Source organism: Necator americanus, chromosome II, assembly GCF_031761385.1.
Source record: "Necator americanus strain Aroian chromosome II, whole genome shotgun sequence".
NCBI lineage: Eukaryota > Metazoa > Nematoda > Chromadorea > Rhabditida > Ancylostomatidae > Necator > Necator americanus.
Genome location: NC_087372.1, coordinates 24,926,155 through 24,946,404, shown reverse-complemented (window position 1 = coordinate 24,946,404; position 20,250 = coordinate 24,926,155). Strand labels below are relative to the sequence as shown.

Sequence of the window (20,250 nt, the reverse complement as noted above, 5' to 3'; positions counted from 1 at the left end):
GGAAACTTGCTAGAATTCCAAACTTATTCTTTGCTTATTTTCAGAAAAACAAGAATCTCTCTTAAAATGATAGTCTTACTATTCTTCGACTATTTTTCGGCGCAAACCCTTAACAATTTCCACCCTCAGTATTCCGTATAAGCATATTTTTCCTGAACAGATTTTCGGGATCTACCCAAACTTTCCTGCGAATCTCTCTCTCCAGTTAACCAGTGGTTGATTTAAACTCTACTTCTATTTTTCCCTATGACAGCGAAAACTTCTTAATCTATGCATGTTTCTCTTCTTTTTATTTTGATCCTTCCCTGTTTTTTCACCGTTTGCTGACGTGATGCTGATTCTTCATTGATGGTTTGCGCACCTTATAAGCAAGTAAATAATGCACATTCTTGATTGTATTTTAGTTCATTTGTCATGGACGTGACCTACAAATCGTTCAAATATTGATGAAGAATTTCCCTGCATCTCTTTCTATCATATTTTCTACGGGATAGAATAGCAGCAATTCGGAAGTAGCCGCTACTATTGTAAAAAAAAAAAAATTCCAAAATTTAAAAAAAAAAATTTTTTTTTTTAAAAAGAAAAAAAAAAAAAAAAAATTTTTGGGGGGGGGAGGAGAGCAGAAATTCACATGAGGAGCACAATTCACAGCTGTTTGATAGCTGATTGAGTGAGAAGTGAACATAGTAAATCCAAAGCAATCCAAGGTCGTATGTTCCAAAGAACAGTTGTGCAAACATTTCCAAAATATTGCTCGCTGAGAGGAAGCTCATATCAGATATGGATGAAAAATAAATCTTACTTGCAGTTGTAACTGTTAGCGTGTTCTACGCACCCGTTGAGATGTTCGTATCTGTCTCTTCACCACCGTATACATATATCATCCGGATCCGTTGTTTCGATCATCGGCTACTAGTTCTGGCTGCAGAGATCCCGATTCTAGAGCTGCGAAAACAACTGTGGGCGAAAGTGCGGCAGTCTGACCTGATTCGTCGCGATTCTGAAAGGAAAAAAGGCGGTTTATGCGCTATTCATATAAATAGTGAAGTGTTGATGATATCTAATCCTATCTGAATTCTGTTCCTCTAGCTTTCCTTGTTCGATCGTCTTAGGCGATTTTCTACAATAATATTAGTTTTATACCCTCATCGCAACCATTGTCCTATTGGATTGTCACTGTCGAACCTTGTTGTGATTCTATCAGACTGTCTTTTGATCAGCAGTTTGAAAGAAGTTCCAATTCTTATAATTTTCAACTCAATTCTTTTTGATTGTTCTGAATCTTGATTTTTTCTTTTGGTTGGGTGGAGTTATCGCGTTCCCATTTATTCGAAAAACATGACTTTTTGAGTACACGTCATTGTGATAAAGTAGCAATTATCAGCCATTGTGTCACTCCAAATTTAACGCTTTTGGTAACTGAGGAATTTGTGAAATCATTGTTTGAAAGGAAGTATGACATAAAATAAATGCATTTCTTGATGGTATTCAGTAAGGATAGCGCACCTATCTCTCGCAACGGAAGAATCCAAATGAAAAGATTTAAGCGTAGCGCCGAAATCTTCGTTCCTTCCGCTAATGAGTTCTGTTCGTGTAGTTTTCAAAGTGAAATTGGATAAGCTATACACCACAACTCCCCACCACAAAAGTCTCGGATGCGGAGAAATCGTGAGCATCAAACGGATTAGTTTAACAGAGAAAGCAACTCTTCTTCGTTCGGGTTATGAAATGACGACGTAATACGAAGATTTAAATTTTAATATTGTTCAAAATATCGCCTTATCGAGTGTTTACACCACCAAACAACTTTACACTCTTTCGTTGTATAATCCGCACCAGAATTAGTCTTTCCTGTGAGATGATCACATGATGATCCTGCTGCTCCTGACTCCTCTTATTTTTGGGTTTCTTAGGAATGGTTTGCTTTTTCATGAGGATACCTGCAAGTAATGTCACAAAACCTACCCAATAATGAGAAAAGCCCGGCATTATGTATTTCTTGGTACTGTTTTTGTGGTACTCCATTAGACATTCGAAAGAAAAGAAGAAAAGAAAAGTCGTGCGGTAAATAACAACTAACTGCTAAGGTCCTTCAGGTCACATGGCGCTGTCTGCAAGCACAGTTTTAATTGCCTACAGGGATGGTTTTTTCGAAGCATGAAATTTTTTGTTGATACGTCTAGAAATTGATGATTTGATAGACAAGCCTTATACTAGAAATGACAAGCTCTTGACGAAAAAGAGAAACTGAGCACAATTACTTCAAGAACCGCTTGATATGTTCTCGTTATTTCTGATCGTGATAAACGTTTGAAGAAGAAATTTGCATCACTTCGCCTGTTAGGTTTCTAGACGTATTTTACTGATGTTGCTGCATGACCGAGTACTACAGATGCGACTGTACGGGTTTCTTCTGGTGATTGGCTTTGTCAGTGCGATCCCCGTCGACAATGGAGTGGAAGGAGAGCCAGAAATTGAATGTGGATCCAGCACTATTACCGTCAACTTCAACACAAGAAATCCATTCGAAGGTCATGTGTACGTAAAGGGTTTGTACGATCAGGCAGGATGCAGAAGCGACGACGGTGGACGGCAAGTAGCCGGCATTGAACTGTCATTCGACCAATGCAATCTTGCCCGTACGAGGTTAGCAGACTATCCTTTCGGGTTTTGATGCGGTTGAGGCCGTATGTATTCTCCTACTTCAGATCATTGAATCCACGAGGTGTATTCGTTTCCACTACTGTGGTGATCTCGTTTCATCCTCAATTTGTGACCAAGGTCGATAGAGCATACCGGATTCAGTGCTTCTACATGGAAGCCGACAAGACCGTCAGCACTCAGATCGAGGTGTCTGATCTGACTACAGCATTCCAGACGCAGGTCGTACCTATGCCTATCTGTAAATATGAGATTCTTGATGGTGGACCAACTGGGGCGCCAATTCGTTTTGCAACCATTGGACAACAGGTAGTTCTGCTGTTTAGATGAGAGCATCTGTGCAAGTTTCAGTACCAAGCCCTTCAGGTGTATCACAAATGGACTTGCGATTCCGAGACAACTGACACCTTCTGTGCTGTGGTTCACTCGTGCACGGTCGACGACGGAAACGGCGACACCGTGCAAATTCTAAACGATGAAGGTTGTGCACTCGACAAATTTCTACTGAACAATCTGGAATATCCAACGGATTTGATGGCTGGGCAGGAGGCGCACGTCTACAAATATGCCGACAGGTTCGTCTTAGTTCAAGAGCTTTGGAAGGTCAATTCTGTTCGGCATACAGAGAACCAGTCTTCGGAGTATTAATCCTTACTCCGGGCTATTCGCATACAAGCATTCTGTCTAAACTTCTGCTTTCCTGTCTAGTGAACAAGGTCTTTTTCAGTAATTATTTCACCTATTACGGAATGTGTTTAAGAAATAACTAATTATTTATTTTGACTTTTTGGTTCTTGTGACCAGCCTTTCTATCTCTTCTCGCTCTCAGCTCTCTTCTTCGCTAAGAAACGGGTAAACCTAACTCATCTTATACATCATTCTGCTCTTGAAGTGGGTTCTTTATGATCTCGAAGCGGTTTATTGTCACTGCGTTGGCCCCTACTTACAGTGCTTGCGACTGTGCTAGCTCGGATGCGTTACACCAAGCAAGGAAAAGCGTTCATTGGTCGCGCACTCGCTCGCTGGAACACATATTCTACAGCGATTATATTTCGGTTCTATTTCCAGGAATAGTTGGATTTTGAAAAGACACAGCTGCTTCTTTGTACTGTTTTAGCTTTGGGGTACTGATGCACAACCAACAACCTATAATTTCTTCTGTATGAGGATTTATCCTTATGCCAGGAATGGCAAGTCCGGTGAAAAAGTTCGCGAACTCCCTCGAAACTCCATTGTGCCTGTGGCGGAGGATCTACAGCGGACGTCTGCGCAGTGAAACTCTCTGTCAACTCCTACTTTGTGCCAGAAGCCAGCAACTGGCAGCACTACACTGGTGCGGTCGCGGTCAAACAGGATCGGTTAGAAGTACCACTGTCTCGTACGTAAACGCTTAGGCTGCCACCAGTGTTTGTAGCGGCGCGAGCTGCGCCGTTTGACGTCTTTTCGAATTGGCGACTCTTGCCTCACCTTCTGGAGGGTGCTTCCAGCCATCGATAATCAAACAATTTGTGGTATATTGTCCCTAGACCGAAACATTCGACATACAGCCTTCGTTCGTTCCCGGTCTCAAAATGTTCACGAAAAATCGTCCGATCTTCAGAAAAAAGTAACAGCGCTCGACAGTTAAAATCACGAAACCGGTAGCACTCTGAAGAGAAACGATATTTTTCACAATGACGGATCTTAACAAATGAAGTACAGTTAATAAAACTGGAAATGAATTCTTCTTATCAAGAAATCTCTGAAAATAGTGTTCGGAAGTAGTCAATTAGAAAAACGAAATTGTGTAGGGAAGTATTATAGTGGGCCCTTGAGAGAATCGCTTTGTGCCTAAGGTAAGATCGATAGCAGCATTACTGAGAAAGCGGATATAGCTACCGAAACATAGCGAACTTTGATTGGTTTCAGCTCCAAATCCTTACCAAGTTTGCCATATTTCAGCGTGCTCTTTCAATAATAAAGAGTAAAGGGCAAAGTGATGTATCAACTTTGTGGCTCCTGGACAGCTGTGGCACTGACCCCGAAGTTATACAACTTGCTCTTGTGCGTCATTTAAAGGCAGCGTATCATGATTTTGACGTGGTGCGGAACCTACAACAAAAGCGTAGAGTTCGGGCAGCAAATAGCGGATCCCGGCGTGTGTTCGCTCAACTTCCACTAATCGTCGTAAAAAAAACGGCGTGGAAGAAGTCGTTTTCCAACGCACCTCATAGGGACTAAAGGAATACCACGCCGTCTTGCACGATGATTAGGGAAAGATGAACGGAACCACGCTGTGTTCTACTGTGCGAACTCCATGCTTTCACTGTGGGTTCCGCACCACGCCAAAATCGTGACACGCTTCCTTCAAGCATCGATCGTGTCGACATAGAGGTGACTTTTTCCGCTGCGTTAACCGCCCCTCACTCCATCAACATAAATTCAATTGCCTAACAGGGATCCATAGGTCCTCGATTGGTAGACAAATACACCTCCTTACATATCATTCCATTCAGGATAAAATTTATAGCAACTGTACGACAGTTTTAGCCTTTTTCTCCAGTCTTTTTCTCTCGTGGTAATTGAGTTTAGCAGTTTTTTTTTTAAATAACCTTCTCTTCTCTGAGTTGTTCGTAAATGTGTACGTTCGTTTCTGCACTGGTGAGATTCAATGACAGGTGAGTTAGAAAAATGATCCCAGCTCACCCTTCATTGAACATGACAGCCATGTTTCCATCTGCTCTGCTGGCTATTTCAAAAATGCTTTTCTACACTCTTTTCGCAAAAGCAGTTACCTGCACTTCTAATGTCAAAAATTTGGTATCACTACACAAAACGTTCAGCTATAAGCCTCAATCAAATATTTCCTTCTGAGATAAGGATAGAGCATATTTTTGGGATAAGGATAGAACATATAGAAATTTCTCTTTCCTTGTTCCTCAATTCGTTACACTTACAGGGAATAGAATAGTACTTCGTGGAGTTTCTACCGAAGAGTTTCGTAACCCTTGAAATTCAGATCACAGTTGTTCTACCAATGTCAAATCAGTATTACAATCAAGGAACCAAATACCGAATGCGCTCGGCCTCAATGTGCAGAGCCGCAGGGATTCGGAGCCAGCAAGGTAATTTTTCATGAGGTTCAAATCCCTTTAAAAAGATTCATAGCTGCTTAATATATCCTAGCGTTGTGTATTGTTGCGATGACAGATCATTTGAAGCGGTAAACAACTGGACCACGTTTTGTCAAAAATCCCTGTCGGAGGCATATTCTACATAAGTAATCGGTGCTGTGTCCAACCTGAGTTATTGCGGCGCGACATCAACGAATCCAGAGAGGAGAGTGATTGTATGTGAAGCAGAGCAAGAGTTTGGGTTTTGGCGCATGTGTCGCACTCATTTGGCTGAATCATTTGGGTATCGACCAGAGAGTATCTGCTCGTGATCTGGTGCCAATTCAGTTCAACTATTTGTTGTAGTGCATGAAAACTCAAATGTGTTAATACCCTGTAGTGAATTGGAAATGGAATGGAAATGGAACGGAAGTTTAATGGAAATACTTAGACATCAGACAGATGTGGTGCAGTCGCCTAGAGGTCCGCTGTAGCCATACGGTTGATGGTTCGACACCGCCCTAGTGTGAACCAAGCCCTTCATCTCTCTCGAGTCTAGAAGGTGGTATCAGGCTTGTCGGGGAGGATAAAAAAGAACTGACTTGATCATTGCTAGTCGTCATTGCATTTGCATTTCTTGATCATTGCAAGTCATCGTACAAGCTGGTCATGCGTTCATGAATTTCAAGCGATTCTGAATCGAATGTGCTGGCGCATCACAAAACGATTGATACACCAGTGACTTTATCCTTTTATTCAGACACTGGCAGCAGCACCTGCTGCACAACCGACGTCAGCTCCTGCTCAGCTACGTTTGCTCAAGAAAAGAAGTGCGGGATTCGAGAACACTTTGGATGTTCGCACTGAGCTTAGCGCTTTGGACATACAAGATAAAGTAGGCAATTAAACCTCAAAATTTGGATATTTTTTTTTAACCAAAAATATTTGTAGGAACAACAACTTCCCGAGGAATTGAGGATGATATCTGCAATGATGGTGATGCCGAATGGAATCTGTCTGTCGCCATTCGGTTTTTCTGTGTTTGTGGCCGCAGCAGTGTCGCTAATTGCAGCCTCAGTTGTCCTTGCATCATACTCACTTCGCTCAAGGAGCAATTTCAAAGTTTAGCTTCTGCAGATCCCCTTTTAAATCTCACTTGGACGATTTGTAGATAATTATTGAACTTTACAATGTAATAACTGTTATAATAAATCAAAAGAAACTTGTGTTGTTGACTATTGGAGAGGAAAATATTGGTCACACTTCTACATATAAAAGACAGTACAGGAAATCTTATACAACTTAAATTCGTTAAAGCTGAGAACTATTCCGGCGACGAAAAGTAGTAGTTGACTGAGAAAGAAATACTTATATCTGGCAACTGATCATGTTATTTAGGAAATTCATTTAAAAATTGAACGCAGAAATTTGAAACGTTCACTCACTACAGATCAACGACCAAGTACACGTACGCATTAGTCTTGTAATACATCCATAACAAGGAAGAAATGTAAATAGAGTTACCATTCTAAAATCTCGTGAACTGTAACACACATGCCGTTTGCTAGTACCCAAAAGCCTTTCCCGTTGTTTTGTCCAAAGGCGGTTTGGCGTAATGTGAGATATAACGTGCACTTTGATGACTGACCTGCAATGATGGGTACCCATTATCTTACGACGTGGATAGTCGGGTCAAAACGACATGAAGCATGAACGCAATTGCGTACGCGGCTTCTCTCGAGACGCTCCGATGGAGCGGCTAGGAACGCGGTGAAACCCACGCTGGTACCACTCATTGCTGGAGCTTGCGACGGTCCCAACTCGGTTCCAACTGCTGCCTCCACCGCGTCGTTTCGATCATGTACGCAAATGTACCGCAACTACACTCGTGACTCATGTCGTTTTGACCTATACCTACTATACCGACTATAAATCTCACTAGCGTAATCAGTAAAAAAAGAACGAGGTTAAAGGCATCACCCCACGAATTTGGGGCGGCACGGATTTCAGGTGGAGAGTTCCTATACGGGGTCGTAGATTATGGAAAGGAGGGTGACTCCGTCTATTTCTTCACAATTGAGTAAAAAACGGCTCGGAAGATGTTGTGCGTGGACAAGGCTGGCGCGCTACAGTCGAACTCTTTGTAAAAAATAGCGCGCCGGAGAGCTCGAAGCCGTATACTTCGTGCCGTTTTTTAATTAGAAAGAAATGGACGGAATCACCCTTCTCTCCATAATCTAAGGTCCCGTACAGGCATAACTCACTTGAAACCCGCACCACCCTAGATTCGTGGGGTGATGCTTTTAAATGGCACTCGCAACTATTCGACCCGAGGTAAATAGGTGAAAGTTATAATTAAGTTATTTCTAGATATGTGTTCTGTGTTGTGTGACTTCTTTCTCACTTGAATATTATTTACTTCTTGACATATGCTGGCGTGGAGTTGTTTTTGGTAGAAACGTCAATGATTCGTGGGTCCTACAACTCACGGCTGGCACAGTCCTGTCTGTTAACGCATTCTTTATGTGGGTCCCACACATTTTTTCTGATGTTTAACTCTCCCCTTTAGAGATTGCATTCAACCTTACTCTCCTTTTTCTTTGCTGAAATCATTCCATTTCTCCTCTGAAGTGCCCAACATTGCTTTTCAAATAATAATAATAATAACAAATAAAATAATTTTTATTGTTGACTTGTCAAAGGTACGGTTTTCAGAGAGCATACTGTTTTACTGGGATAATGATTTGAAATCGTTCGAAGTAAGGATTTCGTGAAACTCATAGTGATTTTTGTCTACTACAACGCTACCACGAATCTGAGGTGGTGCAGATTTCAGGTGGAGTATCCGTATACGGGGCTGTGGACTATGGAGACGGAGGCGGTTCCGCTCATCTCTCCCTGTATCACTGCCAACAACCGCCTCCAGAATACTGTTTTGTACAACGCCATCTACTGCAACGCTCCACCCCTTGGGCCGCCTCTGCCCTGCGACTCGTCGAAAATCAATTTGGACTGCCCCGATAAGCTGCAAGAGGACGCTAATAGGACCACGCTGCAATAGAAGGCATCGTAGAAAGGTGGGCCGGCTGCTTGCAGTGATTCAGGGAGAGATGAGCGAAACTACCCCGGTCTCCATAATGTACGATCCCGTATGCGGATGCTCCACCTGAAATCCGTACCACCCCACATTCGTGGTATGCTGCCTTTAAGATTATCGCTACTGAAAATCTCCTTATTTCGGAGCCGTATAATTCAAAGTCGCACCTTCAGCAATTCAATAATAAAAAACGATTATTTGAAGAGCAATGCTGGGCAGTTTAGAGGAGAAATGGAATGATTTCAGCAAATAAAAAGGAGAGTAAGGTAGAATGCAATCTCTAAAGGGGAGGTGATTCCGTTCATCTCTCCCTGTATCAGTGTAAACGGACGACTCCGGAACGCTGTTTCTTACGACGTCCTCCATTGCAGCGCGGCACGTTCGCGCCTCTCCCCCCGCCTTCGATTTGTCCGAATGGGGTTTCGACGAATCGCAGGCGGTGTGGGCGGGGCGCAAACGTTGCGCATTGCAGCAGAAGCTGTTTTAGAAACAGCATTCCGGGGTCGTCTGTTTTCACTGATACAGAGAGAAATGGACGGAATCACCCTCTTTCCACAATCCACGACCCCGTATAGGCATAACCCACCTGAAGCCCGCACCACCCCAGATTCGTGGGGTGATGCTTTAAGTCTTTAAGTAGATTTAGATGGCACCGCAAGCCGCCTCTCCTGCTTCACTAAAGATCTTGATGTTTACGGACGACCGGATTTGTTCTTCCTCTTACATTAGTAACATGGTCTAAAATAATTAGATGTTATAAAATGTAAACGTTATAATTAATTAGTCAGCGAGTTGTAACCTTCTCTTCATTTTGCACAATATTAACGATGAAGTTATGTACAGCTCAGGCGAGTTTACGTAATTATGTCCATAGACCTCTGTAAGTGTACACTAACGCAGCCACATTGCCGATCCTCTTGAGGTTTGGATGGCAGAGAGCCTGACATCAAGTTTCTATAAGGTAGGAAAGGAGACAAAGTGGAGCCATCTTCAACAAAAAAAAAATCTCCTGTCCTGTTGACTCCGATAGGAAACGCGGAACCCCATCCCCAGGCTTTTCCTAATGGAAGGGAGCTACGGAAAAGGAATACGATAAAAATAAAATAAAATAAAAGCTGAATACGATATTTACGTACAGAAGATATAAACACTTCATCCAAAATGACGTTAGAAGACCCATTAAACATCACCACTAAATGACAATTGTAAAAGCTGTCCTTCCGAAGATTTAAAAGCAGAGGTGGTGATGTCTTCGCTAACGAAAACAACGATAAGTGATTCTTAAAAATCTTCCCGTTTGACGCGCCAGATCGAACCGTGTGTAGGAGGAACATGAATTTATCCAATCTATATGGACGGTTTTCAGGGAAGGTAACACTTTTAAAGTTATTTTCGATTATTTCAATGCTAACACTCATGAGAATGTCTAGGAAATTTCACACCAGACTTACGATTTATAATGGAATCGACCAGAGATGAGACCTTGGAGAGGCGGTGACGACTTTAGGCATGACTGGAAACTTACGATTCGGAGTGCTTCCATCTTTCCTTCTGTGAGTGTAGGAGTCACCAAGTGAAACGATAACGAACTCAACTACAATGCCAGTAGAGAGTTTCGCGGACTATGTCATTGTTTTCTTGTAGTTTTACATGAGATCGATTAATTGTCTGCCTCGAAAAAGATTTTCTTTCTCAAAGAATCGCAGAATTTAGAAAGCAACATAATCATGGTTATTTCAAAAGGGAACAATAGTTCTCCTATAAGACCTCCTGCACACTGCGCTGGATCTTCTTTTGGAGTCGCCCACGGTTGCTTCATGAAAAATTTGGCGTAGTCAAATCGGAGTTATCAGTAGTTATTTTTCTTTCGATAACTTCAGATTTTCGTATGGAACGTTACAGGGACTTTCAAAGTTCACCATCTCACCACCACTAATGGTTTCGTTGTTACGCCTCATAATGTGTTATAGGGTTTGATGTTAACTTCACTATCTTATCTGGCACTGCGCAAGACTCGGAAGGAGTTTTAGATCCACACCAAGAGCCCAAAAATGAGTCGCAGAAAGGTCCTTGCAGGCTTCTATAACGTGGGAGCTCTTCCTATTTATTATTATTCTTATTTATATTTATTTATATTAACGAGCTATTTTAACGCTGTTATATGATTGAGCCAGTTTGTTTACCACGGGCAAGAAGCAATAGCAGCAGCAAGAAAGTGCTCTCTGTTCCTAACGTGCATCTTAGATTTCCACTTGTAGCGGTGAGATACAAAAATAGACCTCAGATCTTTTTGTTGGGCCAGACGGCTAGAATAAAAGGCTGAACAAGTTCGTGTCCGGCTAAACCAAATACAACAGAAAAATTAGGAAATTTTTGGTTGATAAAAAAAACAGCCATAATTACATTAACTGATTGATTTCAACGTTACTCTGCTTAGCACCTCAGCACTAAAATAATTGCTTGCTATTTCTTTTGCTGTTCATAGTATTTAATTTTATTCTGGAGGCGTTTTTGTTCTGCATGAAGATGAATAGTAAACTCAAATGGCTTTTTCATTATATTTCATTAAAAACGGAATCATTCACAGGTGATCTTCGCAACTTCTCTGTTGGGGCTTTAACCACAGCGATTCTTCGAAATAAATAGCCATGCAGTGGGTTCTTCCTAAAAAAAAAGGGTTCTTCCTGCACCAATTGGAGGGAAAAAGAGGAGCAAACTGAACGAAAAAAAAATATAAACTTCATGCTTCACAATTATTGAATGCGCCGTATTAATTGAGAAAGATCTGATGTCCTACACAAATTGTTCGGATCGTTTACAACACTCATTGACCACATTACTAAACTCAACTCAACAAGATCACAACTCGTTGTAAAAAAATAGCGCGCCGGAACGCCCGAAGCCCTATCGTCCTGGCTGTTTTTTACGGCAATTAGGAAGAAATGGACGGTACCACCCACCTCTATATAATCTACGATCCAATATACGAATACTCCACCTGAAATCCGTACCTCTTCAGATTCGTGGGGTGATGCCTTTAGCAGAGCGTGTTCGGCCATTCAATCCCTGCAACACTTTTTTTGATTAACATTAGTTGTGCCAAAATCAAATGAAATCATTTATTCGCCGATTGTTGTCCTCAAGTAGGCGATGAATTTCATAACATCTCACCGGAGATAATTAAGTTGAGAAGACGATTCCTATAAAAAGGGTCAAAAGTACATTCGATTTTCAGAGAAGAGAGCTGGATGGTCTGTACGTAATTTCAACCACACCGTCAACGGTGAAGAATCCATCAGCTGTGAATTGTTTCCTCACTATGTTTGATGAGCAGCTTCATGATAGTCCTTAAAAATCATAACTATCCCCTGCGGTAAGTCTGGTACACCAGTTTTTGAATTCCAGTGACTATGACTATGTCCTGGTCTTAATTTGTAGCGAGAACCCCTCCCACAACGGATGATTGGAAAATGTCCACCTCTCGCTTCCTCTATGATATTAGATTGGCTATTTACTTTTCCCACACTTTGGAAGTCAGCACACGCCTTATTTGCTGTGGATAGGGTAAAAGCTGGGCAGTCCTAGAAGCTTTCTAGTGAAAGGTATAGAAGAGGGTCGCACCTTTGTTGTGTCATCGTCCTAATGCAAATGGATCGGCGTCACCTCCGAGTGATCTTCTTCCACGAGTGGAAGCAACGTCATGCAGCCGCCAACATCTGCGTGGAGATCACTACCCACGATACCGCCAACAACTACTTCCCTCGCTTCTAGAACCACCTAGCTTCTACCGGGCGCCACAACGCGGACATTGCTATTCGGGATTGCTAGGTGCACTATCGAGGTTCACGTTCATGGTCTAGACTCCCGGAAAGCTCTCTCGAAATGGGTATCCCGCGCGCTGACTGAGACCAGCCGTTCGTACCAGTCGAACTTCTTCAATGCTGTCTGCTACCTGTCTCGCCGATCGGAGGTTCCTAAAAGTGTTATCACGAAAGAGGAGAGCTGGGTCATTCATGATAACGATAGTCGGCATGCCTACTGGCTTCCCAGAGGCCTTCACCCGATTCGCGGTAACTACAACCGAATCAACACCAAAGAAACGTTCTTCTCTGCAACTTTTGCGACTCGCGGGTTCTCGGTTACAGCTGCTACCCTAGAACCAGAAGACCGAAGCTAAAGTATACTCAACGCAGCTCCAGGAGCTGAGCTCCGTAGGCTCTGTGGTGGAAATTTGTCTCTAACCACACTAGTACTTATACCTCCGTCATTATATTACTTGTTCCGGTCCTGTGAGCATTCCCTGAAGCAAAATGTTTCTTTTTTTGACCCAAAACCTGCTGCTGAGCTGCTCTCATTATGAATTTCTAAAGGGATTGCGTGAAAAAATAGCCAACCCAATATATAGGAATAAAAATAACATGAAGCACGGTGCAGTTGCGAAGCGTTGGGCTCGAAGCGGTGCGTAGGAGCGTAGCGGTTGGGATCGCGGAGGACCCTTATTACAACTGCTCATTGCTGCGGTTCGCGATGGCTCCACCTCGAGTCCAACCGCTATCTCCACCGCGCCGCTTCGAGCGCAGCAAGTGCATCATGCTTCATGTCGTTTTGATCCGACTATAAACAGGAAGAAACGAGCTAGTTTCAAAAAGTGTAGTCTCGACGGTCAAGTGAGTGTTGTGGGAGTAAAGTCCACAAATCACAAAAAAAAAGTCAGTTTGCAGTGGAGTATACGATTTTCCTTCTATCTTTGGTATTACAGACAGGTCGTATCCTAACTGCTATTAACGTGCTCCTTCGGCCATTCGGTGACCTGCTAACACCACAAACATCTACTTACTAAGATTACTAGGATTTTTGCTTTTTCAATCTTGGTGTAGCCGTACTCTCTGACGAGACAGAACTAATACGTGGCAAAGCAGTTAAGAAGATATGTTGTAGCTGTTTTGAAGTTGACGAATAATTAATGATTAATAATTAATTAATTACCAGCCGAAGTATTTATAGCAATAAAAGACAATTCCACTTCTCTTCCCGCTAAATTTATTGGAAAGTTGAATGGTTGAAAGATTCAATCGATCCTCCATGTTATCTGTAAATCTCACTGTTCCATGATGCAAAATATTGCATGACGCATGCATGAACAAGGTTCTGGAGCGGATTATCTAGGAAAGGCCGATCAACCATCGCGAAGGGACAACTCGCGACGAACAAGTCGAGCTTCATCTTGGTCGATTCACGATTGATTAAATGTTCTTTCAGGATTGTGAGTGAAGTATTTATGACAATGGTGTTAAAAGCCTACACAGTTAGTCTTTCTGAACTTCTAAATCACCTCCTCTTAACCTCCTCGCTGAAAATGTTTATTTTCAGTCTAGCGCCGAGTCCCAAAAAAGTTCAACTGTTTAGATGATACACATACGCACTCAGGGATGTGTTTCATCGTTTAAAGGCATCACCCCTTTTTTACGTATACGGAGTCGTAGGCTATGAAGAGAAGGGTGATCCCATGCATTTCTTCCTAATTGCCGTAAAGAACGGCCCGGAAGATGCGGCTTCGGGCGTTCCGGGGCGCTTTTCCACACGAGTTCGATTGGAACGCCTCAGCCTCGTTCACGCGCCGCATCTTCTGGGCCATTTTTTACGGCAATTAGGAAGAAATGGACGGAATCACCGCTCTCTCCATAATCTACTATGCCGTAAACGGATACTCCACCTGAAATCCGTACCACCTCAGATTCGTGGGGTGATGCCTTAAACTTGGAAATAAGATAAAATAAAAGACAGTTTAGAACCACATTTTGTTCGATTCATTAGGATAACCCTACGAAGAAATACATACAGAAATAATGCACAGTTCAGTACCGATTTAGAAATAGCATTGCATTCCACTATAAATATGACATTTTTTGAAAGTCTACTCTTTCAGATCTGTTTCTTGTGGGACAGAATGTACGCAGGACACACAGTGTGGCTCTTTCTTAATACTTGAAGTAGGGTTATGTTCATCTGGCGCCCATTTAAAATGCACCAAGCACAGGACAAACGGACGTCAATGATTGCGCGAAACACAATCTACAGAAGAAACCATAACCATTCGTTTCCCTGCGAGGAAATTATTTAGTCGATGAATATGGTTTTTTTTTAGCAGCAGAGGGCTCTTGAATAATCCGAATGCGTGGAGAGGCCATGTTACAACATTATGAATGTAACCAATCTTGATAATAGTACATAGTGTTTTATTTTGAGGAAAACTTTTGTCCGCCTGACAAAAATCTGTTGCTACCGAACATAAAAATGGGTATCTTTTAGCCACTCCAGACTGAAAGATCGTTTTTCGACAAATTTTGATTAAGTAATCAGCAAATGTTTCCATAAAATGAGCTCTACTGCATAGTGTAACGTCACAGAATTTCAATGCTCGCTGATCTGAGTTATACGCGCGTTGCGTCTGGCAGCAGTTAGTCTGTTTCTCAAGAATGCTAAAGGCTCGTAAGGGTCAGCGCAACCGAATCGCGCTGACGTCATAGCACTGGTTATTGGGGAACGGGTTCTCGCCATGGTTTTGGTCGGTACAATTATCCACAAAAATGGTAAGCGCGGCTATTCTGCATGCGGACCCTGGGTATATTAGAGTCATTACTTCTGGCGGAGGATTTGTAATTGCTTGGACGTTAAAGCTGTTCCTATGTGTCATCATCAAGTAGTGCCAGCTGGAGAACAATTTTTCCTTTTCCAAGCGTTTAGCTCTTAAAACAGTTCGTTAAGATTTTTAGATGTAATAGATAAACACTGCTGCTTCTTTAAAAAATGTTCTTTGTTTGCCCTTTAAGCCTGAACATTTCTTTAGTTACATCGAGAATATTCTGCGTTGGAGACAGTTGAAATGGTAGATTTCACTATGGGGATTCACATACTATGTGAAGCAATACAAAAACATCTAAAAAAGGCGTAAGATTCGAGTTTTTATGTTGCGAAAAATAAATTTCTCGCCTGTAGGTCTAAATATTCTCCATGCAATACAGTTCTGAGAGATAAAAGCTCCTTTTACTTCCAAAGGCGCGTTTGAAAATCCCACAAAAAAGTCCAGCACAAATTTTTGATGTTTTTGGTAAGAAACTATTTCGAGAAGTAGAATCATGAGAAACTGATCTGGTCGACAGAATGAAACTGTCAGGAATGGACTAAGAAGCTTTTGAATTGCGGAAATTATCAATGAGTCCATCATAACTTAAGACTTACGTTCACACTTTGCTAGGATGAACACTCTGCGATGGGAACACGAGGATTCCTAAAACTCTTTGGGATTTTGGAAATCACTGCGATTAACACATCCTCTGGAAAACGTGTCTCCACAAATACGCTGAGTGAATAAGGCCTTACTGGTATTAGTACTAGTATTAATTCACCTAATGCAACACACAGCGAAAAAAGCTACGTTACGCTAATGCAGTTCATAAAACCACAACAATTTACTGGATATCAGTTAATTTCAACTGAGGATTCTTTCAGCGGGGCATTCGATAACAATCCACCAGATTCTGTCATACGCGCACACAAAAGTCTGTCTTGTGAGAAGAAGAGTGGGCCTTTAAAAAGGATGGGACGACACATGGAGATGGTGTGATGCAACTATGAACAAAACGAGTAGTTCGGGAGCACCACCAAGTTGGCATGATGGATTGAGAAGATAATTCAGCCTGACAGAGAGTATTGCCTGAGATATGTTGCAGAATTACCAGCATTAAGCGTCGCTGTCAACGTTGCCTAATCAGCGGCGCTTACCAGTTGCTTAGACTGGATTTCGAGGGGACGAATGCGGCTGCAGAGAGTTCTCTCTCGTCGATGATCATGACACCCACTTTGTGACCCACTCTGGTCCAGCCAGTCAGCAAATGATTTATTGCTATTTCTCAGTATAAAGCTCGACTAATCTTGCGGATGTTCACAATCGTCTCGTTCTCGCTTTCAGAGTATCAAATCACATAACCGAACTAGGATGCGATATTATCTCATAATTTCCTTATCCTAACAGACTACCTGGTTGACGTCTGTCGCTGCTTATAAACGCAGCTCATCTGAAGATCTATGAGAAATTTGTTTGCAAAAGTACTGGAAAAATTTGCAGATGAAGTTCGTCATCCTCGCACTGCTAGTGGGTGTGGTGCAATGCATTCCCGTCGACAACGGTGTTGAAGGGGAGCCCGAGGTGGAATGTGGACCTACGGCTATCACCGTCAATTTCAACACTAGGAACCCATTCGAGGGTCACGTTTACGTCAAAGGTCTCTACGATCAGCAGGAGTGTCGAAACGACGAGGGCGGTAGACAAGTGGCAGGGATCGAGCTTCCATTCGACTCATGCAACACCGCGAGAACGAGGTAATTTCCTAAATTTTTAAAGAGAATTTTCTTGAAAAAAACTTAGGTGTGTTGTTAAGTTCTTCCTCTTTAGGTCATTGAATCCTCGTGGAGTGTTCGTTTCAACCACAGTCGTCATTTCCTTCCACCCTCAGTTTGTGACGAAAGTAGATCGAGCCTATCGCATTCAGTGCTTCTACATGGAGTCGGACAAGACTGTCAGCACCCAAATCGAAGTTTCTGATCTGACCACCGCTTTCCAAACGCAAGTCGTTCCAATGCCCATCTGTCGTTATGAAATTCTCGACGGCGGGCCATCCGGACAGCCAATTCAGTTTGCCACCATCGGCCAGCAGGTATTCTCCTCTTCTTACGCAAAATATCTCATAACTTCATACTGTATAGGTGTACCACAAATGGACTTGCGATTCTGAGACCACCGACACATTCTGCGCTGTGGTGCACACCTGCACTGTTGACGATGGAAATGGTGATACAGTACAGATCCTGAACGAGGACGGATGTGCACTTGACAAGTTCCTTCTCAATAACCTCGAGTATCCTAGCGATTTAATGGCAGGACAGGAAGCTCACGTTTACAAATACGCTGATAGGTTGGTTCTGCTGGTATGCGATCAATTCTCTGTCTCAAATAACCTTCTCCACAATGAAAAACATTCCCAAACCATACCGAACTTCCTTCAGCCACTCTTTGCGACAAATCTGCCAACTCGTGCCTGAGAAAATTTCGCCGCTCTCTTTTCGCTATGAACTAACAAACCGAACATAACAAATTCTGTTGGTGTGCGCATTTGGCTCTGTACTCCCTCATCGTCGTATGTGAAAGCATCAGCTCTCTCGAACCTTTCCCTCTTTCGTCCTTCATTACCGTCTTGATTTTGAATGTAGATTATTTAACCAGATAATGAATCACTTTAGTAAATGGGTGATTTTTAGATCTCAGCTGTTCTACCAGTGCCAAATCAGTATTTCCATAAAGGTAACAAAATATTATAGGTGTTTTTATAGTTCTCGCTAAATTAATGGGATCTTCAGGACCCTGGAAGTGAATGTCCTCGCCCGCAATGTGCCGAACCAACTGGATTCGGTGCCGTTAAGCAAGGCGGTGCTACGCCCACAGGAACAGCAGCCTCAGCGGGTGGAACAGCAGGATCAGCACCGGGAGCAGCACCAGGAGCACCCGCTGCGGCAGCTCCAGCTACGGCCGCTGCCGGACCAGCCCAGCTGAGACTTCTGCGAAAGAGAGAAGCCAGCAATGAGGCTGTTCTGGATGTGAGAGCAGAGATCAACGCTATTGAAATAACTGACCAGGTGAGACCAGTTTCAGTGCCTTTCTCTCAGACAACAAGATTAATACTTCTTTCAGGACTCTCTGCCTCCTGCGCTTCGTTCGCTGAGTCCAGCTGCGCTCGTCAGCGATCGTTTCGATGCTTCAGTGTGCCTGTCCCCTCTGTCCTTCGCTGCCTTCATAGGCCTTGGTACTCTATTGGCTACAGCCCTATCCGCATTTGTCTTCTACTATGCACGACCCCACAACAAACTATAAACTCTTCCCATAGCACGGAAGTGGTAGAATGAGGTACTTCTCCATCACCCCGTCTAAACTCCCACCCATTCTTAACACGTCTCGTCGTTTGCTCCAGCCTCCGTCATCGCCTGCCATGCGTCGTAGTGCGGCCGTTCCCTGTCCGCTCTTTCCGCCCTCATTGGGTGTCGTGCAATAAACCTGTTCGTAGCGAATGAAGATTTCTATCTCAAAATACACCATTTTCAGTAACAGTCTATAAAACACAGACAATGCAGAGACACCTGCAGCTATTCTTTCTTCCAAACAGCCATTTAACGATCGTTTCTGTTACGGTGCAGTCAAACGGTTTCACGGAGATTGCTGACATTTTATGTAGATCGGCTCTACCATCACTCCCTGTACATCACCTCTGCACAGAAAATACAAAACATGGAGAGATTTAATAGGCGGACTGGGTCCTCTATAGTAAAAAATACAGATCATGAAAATGTTATCGGTTTCTTTTTTTTTGATGTTTTCGCGAGTTAAGTTCAGATGGAGTTTGAAGTTTGTTGTTTTGGAGAGGAATGGCCAGCTTCCGTTCGATTTTGCAAATTTTCATGGCATATTTAACTATTTTTGCATTTTACAGCAGTGATCTTTTCCTTCGTTTGCTTTCAGCAGGTGTTATTCAAATAAACTGGCAATTGTCTTGCACTTCGAATTACTTTTGCTTCTCCTAAATCGCAGCGTGTTCAGTTCAATTTTTTTTATTCCCGACAGCTGACAGAAGCATTTTAGGGGTCACATTCACGCCACAGGCCGTCACGTCACAGATTACAATTTTAGGGTTATAATCCATGTAGCTCGGACCCCTACATATATCATCGTAAAGGATGAGGAGCACTTCTTTTTCCTTTTTTTTCTTTTTCAGATTTTCTTCGCTCTTGTCATGTATTAGGTGTAAGTGTGCAGATGGATTTCGTAAAAATGGTAACTTAAACTGAGAAGATAAGTATACGACAAGGGTGCCATTCACTTGACCAGGGGTGATACATATTCGATATGGTGGTTTTCTTGGCACTACTCTCATTTGAATGATCTGTTATTCGTGTCGTCGCAACACTGTTTTGGAGTTTCTATCGACAGTGTATCTCCAATGACTCCAGCCTAATTCTAACTTCTTCTTAACGTTTGAACAAAGTACCATGTATATTTTTGCACATTTTTGTGGGCCAACGTTAACTGCTGCGATCGTAGATGAATTACTTTTTCTGGTTTTCAAAGCTAACCATTTTTTCAACTACTTCAATGGAACTGCATTTCCCTCCTGGCTTCAAAGTAAACAATTACCTATTTGGACCGGACTTACCGCCACTGTCCCTAATTACCATGTGAAGTGGGCCGGTCAAGAGGGAGCCAAAGTCAAGGCTCCCACTTTCTTCTGCACAAATACCCTCTTCTCACCCATAATTAACACCGTATCCAGCTGTTAACTGAGAGATGCTTTGAAG

At 42.6% G+C, this 20,250-nt stretch overlaps 2 protein-coding genes across 2 annotated transcripts; both read left to right on the top strand.

Annotated features, from left to right (window-relative positions):
• Positions 1-2,365: 2,365 nt before the first annotated feature.
• RB195_019376 (uncharacterized protein) lies at positions 2,366-6,881 on the top strand (the record flags this gene model as incomplete). The annotated part of the gene is made up of 6 exons (XM_064187193.1): positions 2,366-2,646; positions 2,709-2,970; positions 3,028-3,236; positions 5,660-5,765; positions 6,514-6,648; positions 6,705-6,881. 6 exons carry the CDS (start codon positions 2,366-2,368, stop codon positions 6,879-6,881), a joined length of 1,170 nt encoding a protein of 389 aa, XP_064043074.1.
• A 10,094-nt stretch (positions 6,882-16,975) lies between these two features.
• RB195_019375 (uncharacterized protein) lies at positions 16,976-18,775 on the top strand (the record flags this gene model as incomplete). Its single annotated transcript, XM_064187192.1, has 6 exons — positions 16,976-17,229; positions 17,303-17,564; positions 17,614-17,822; positions 18,166-18,208; positions 18,265-18,540; positions 18,596-18,775. 6 exons carry the CDS (start codon positions 16,976-16,978, stop codon positions 18,773-18,775), a joined length of 1,224 nt encoding a protein of 407 aa, XP_064043073.1.
• Between the last annotated feature and the right edge of the window lie 1,475 nt (positions 18,776-20,250).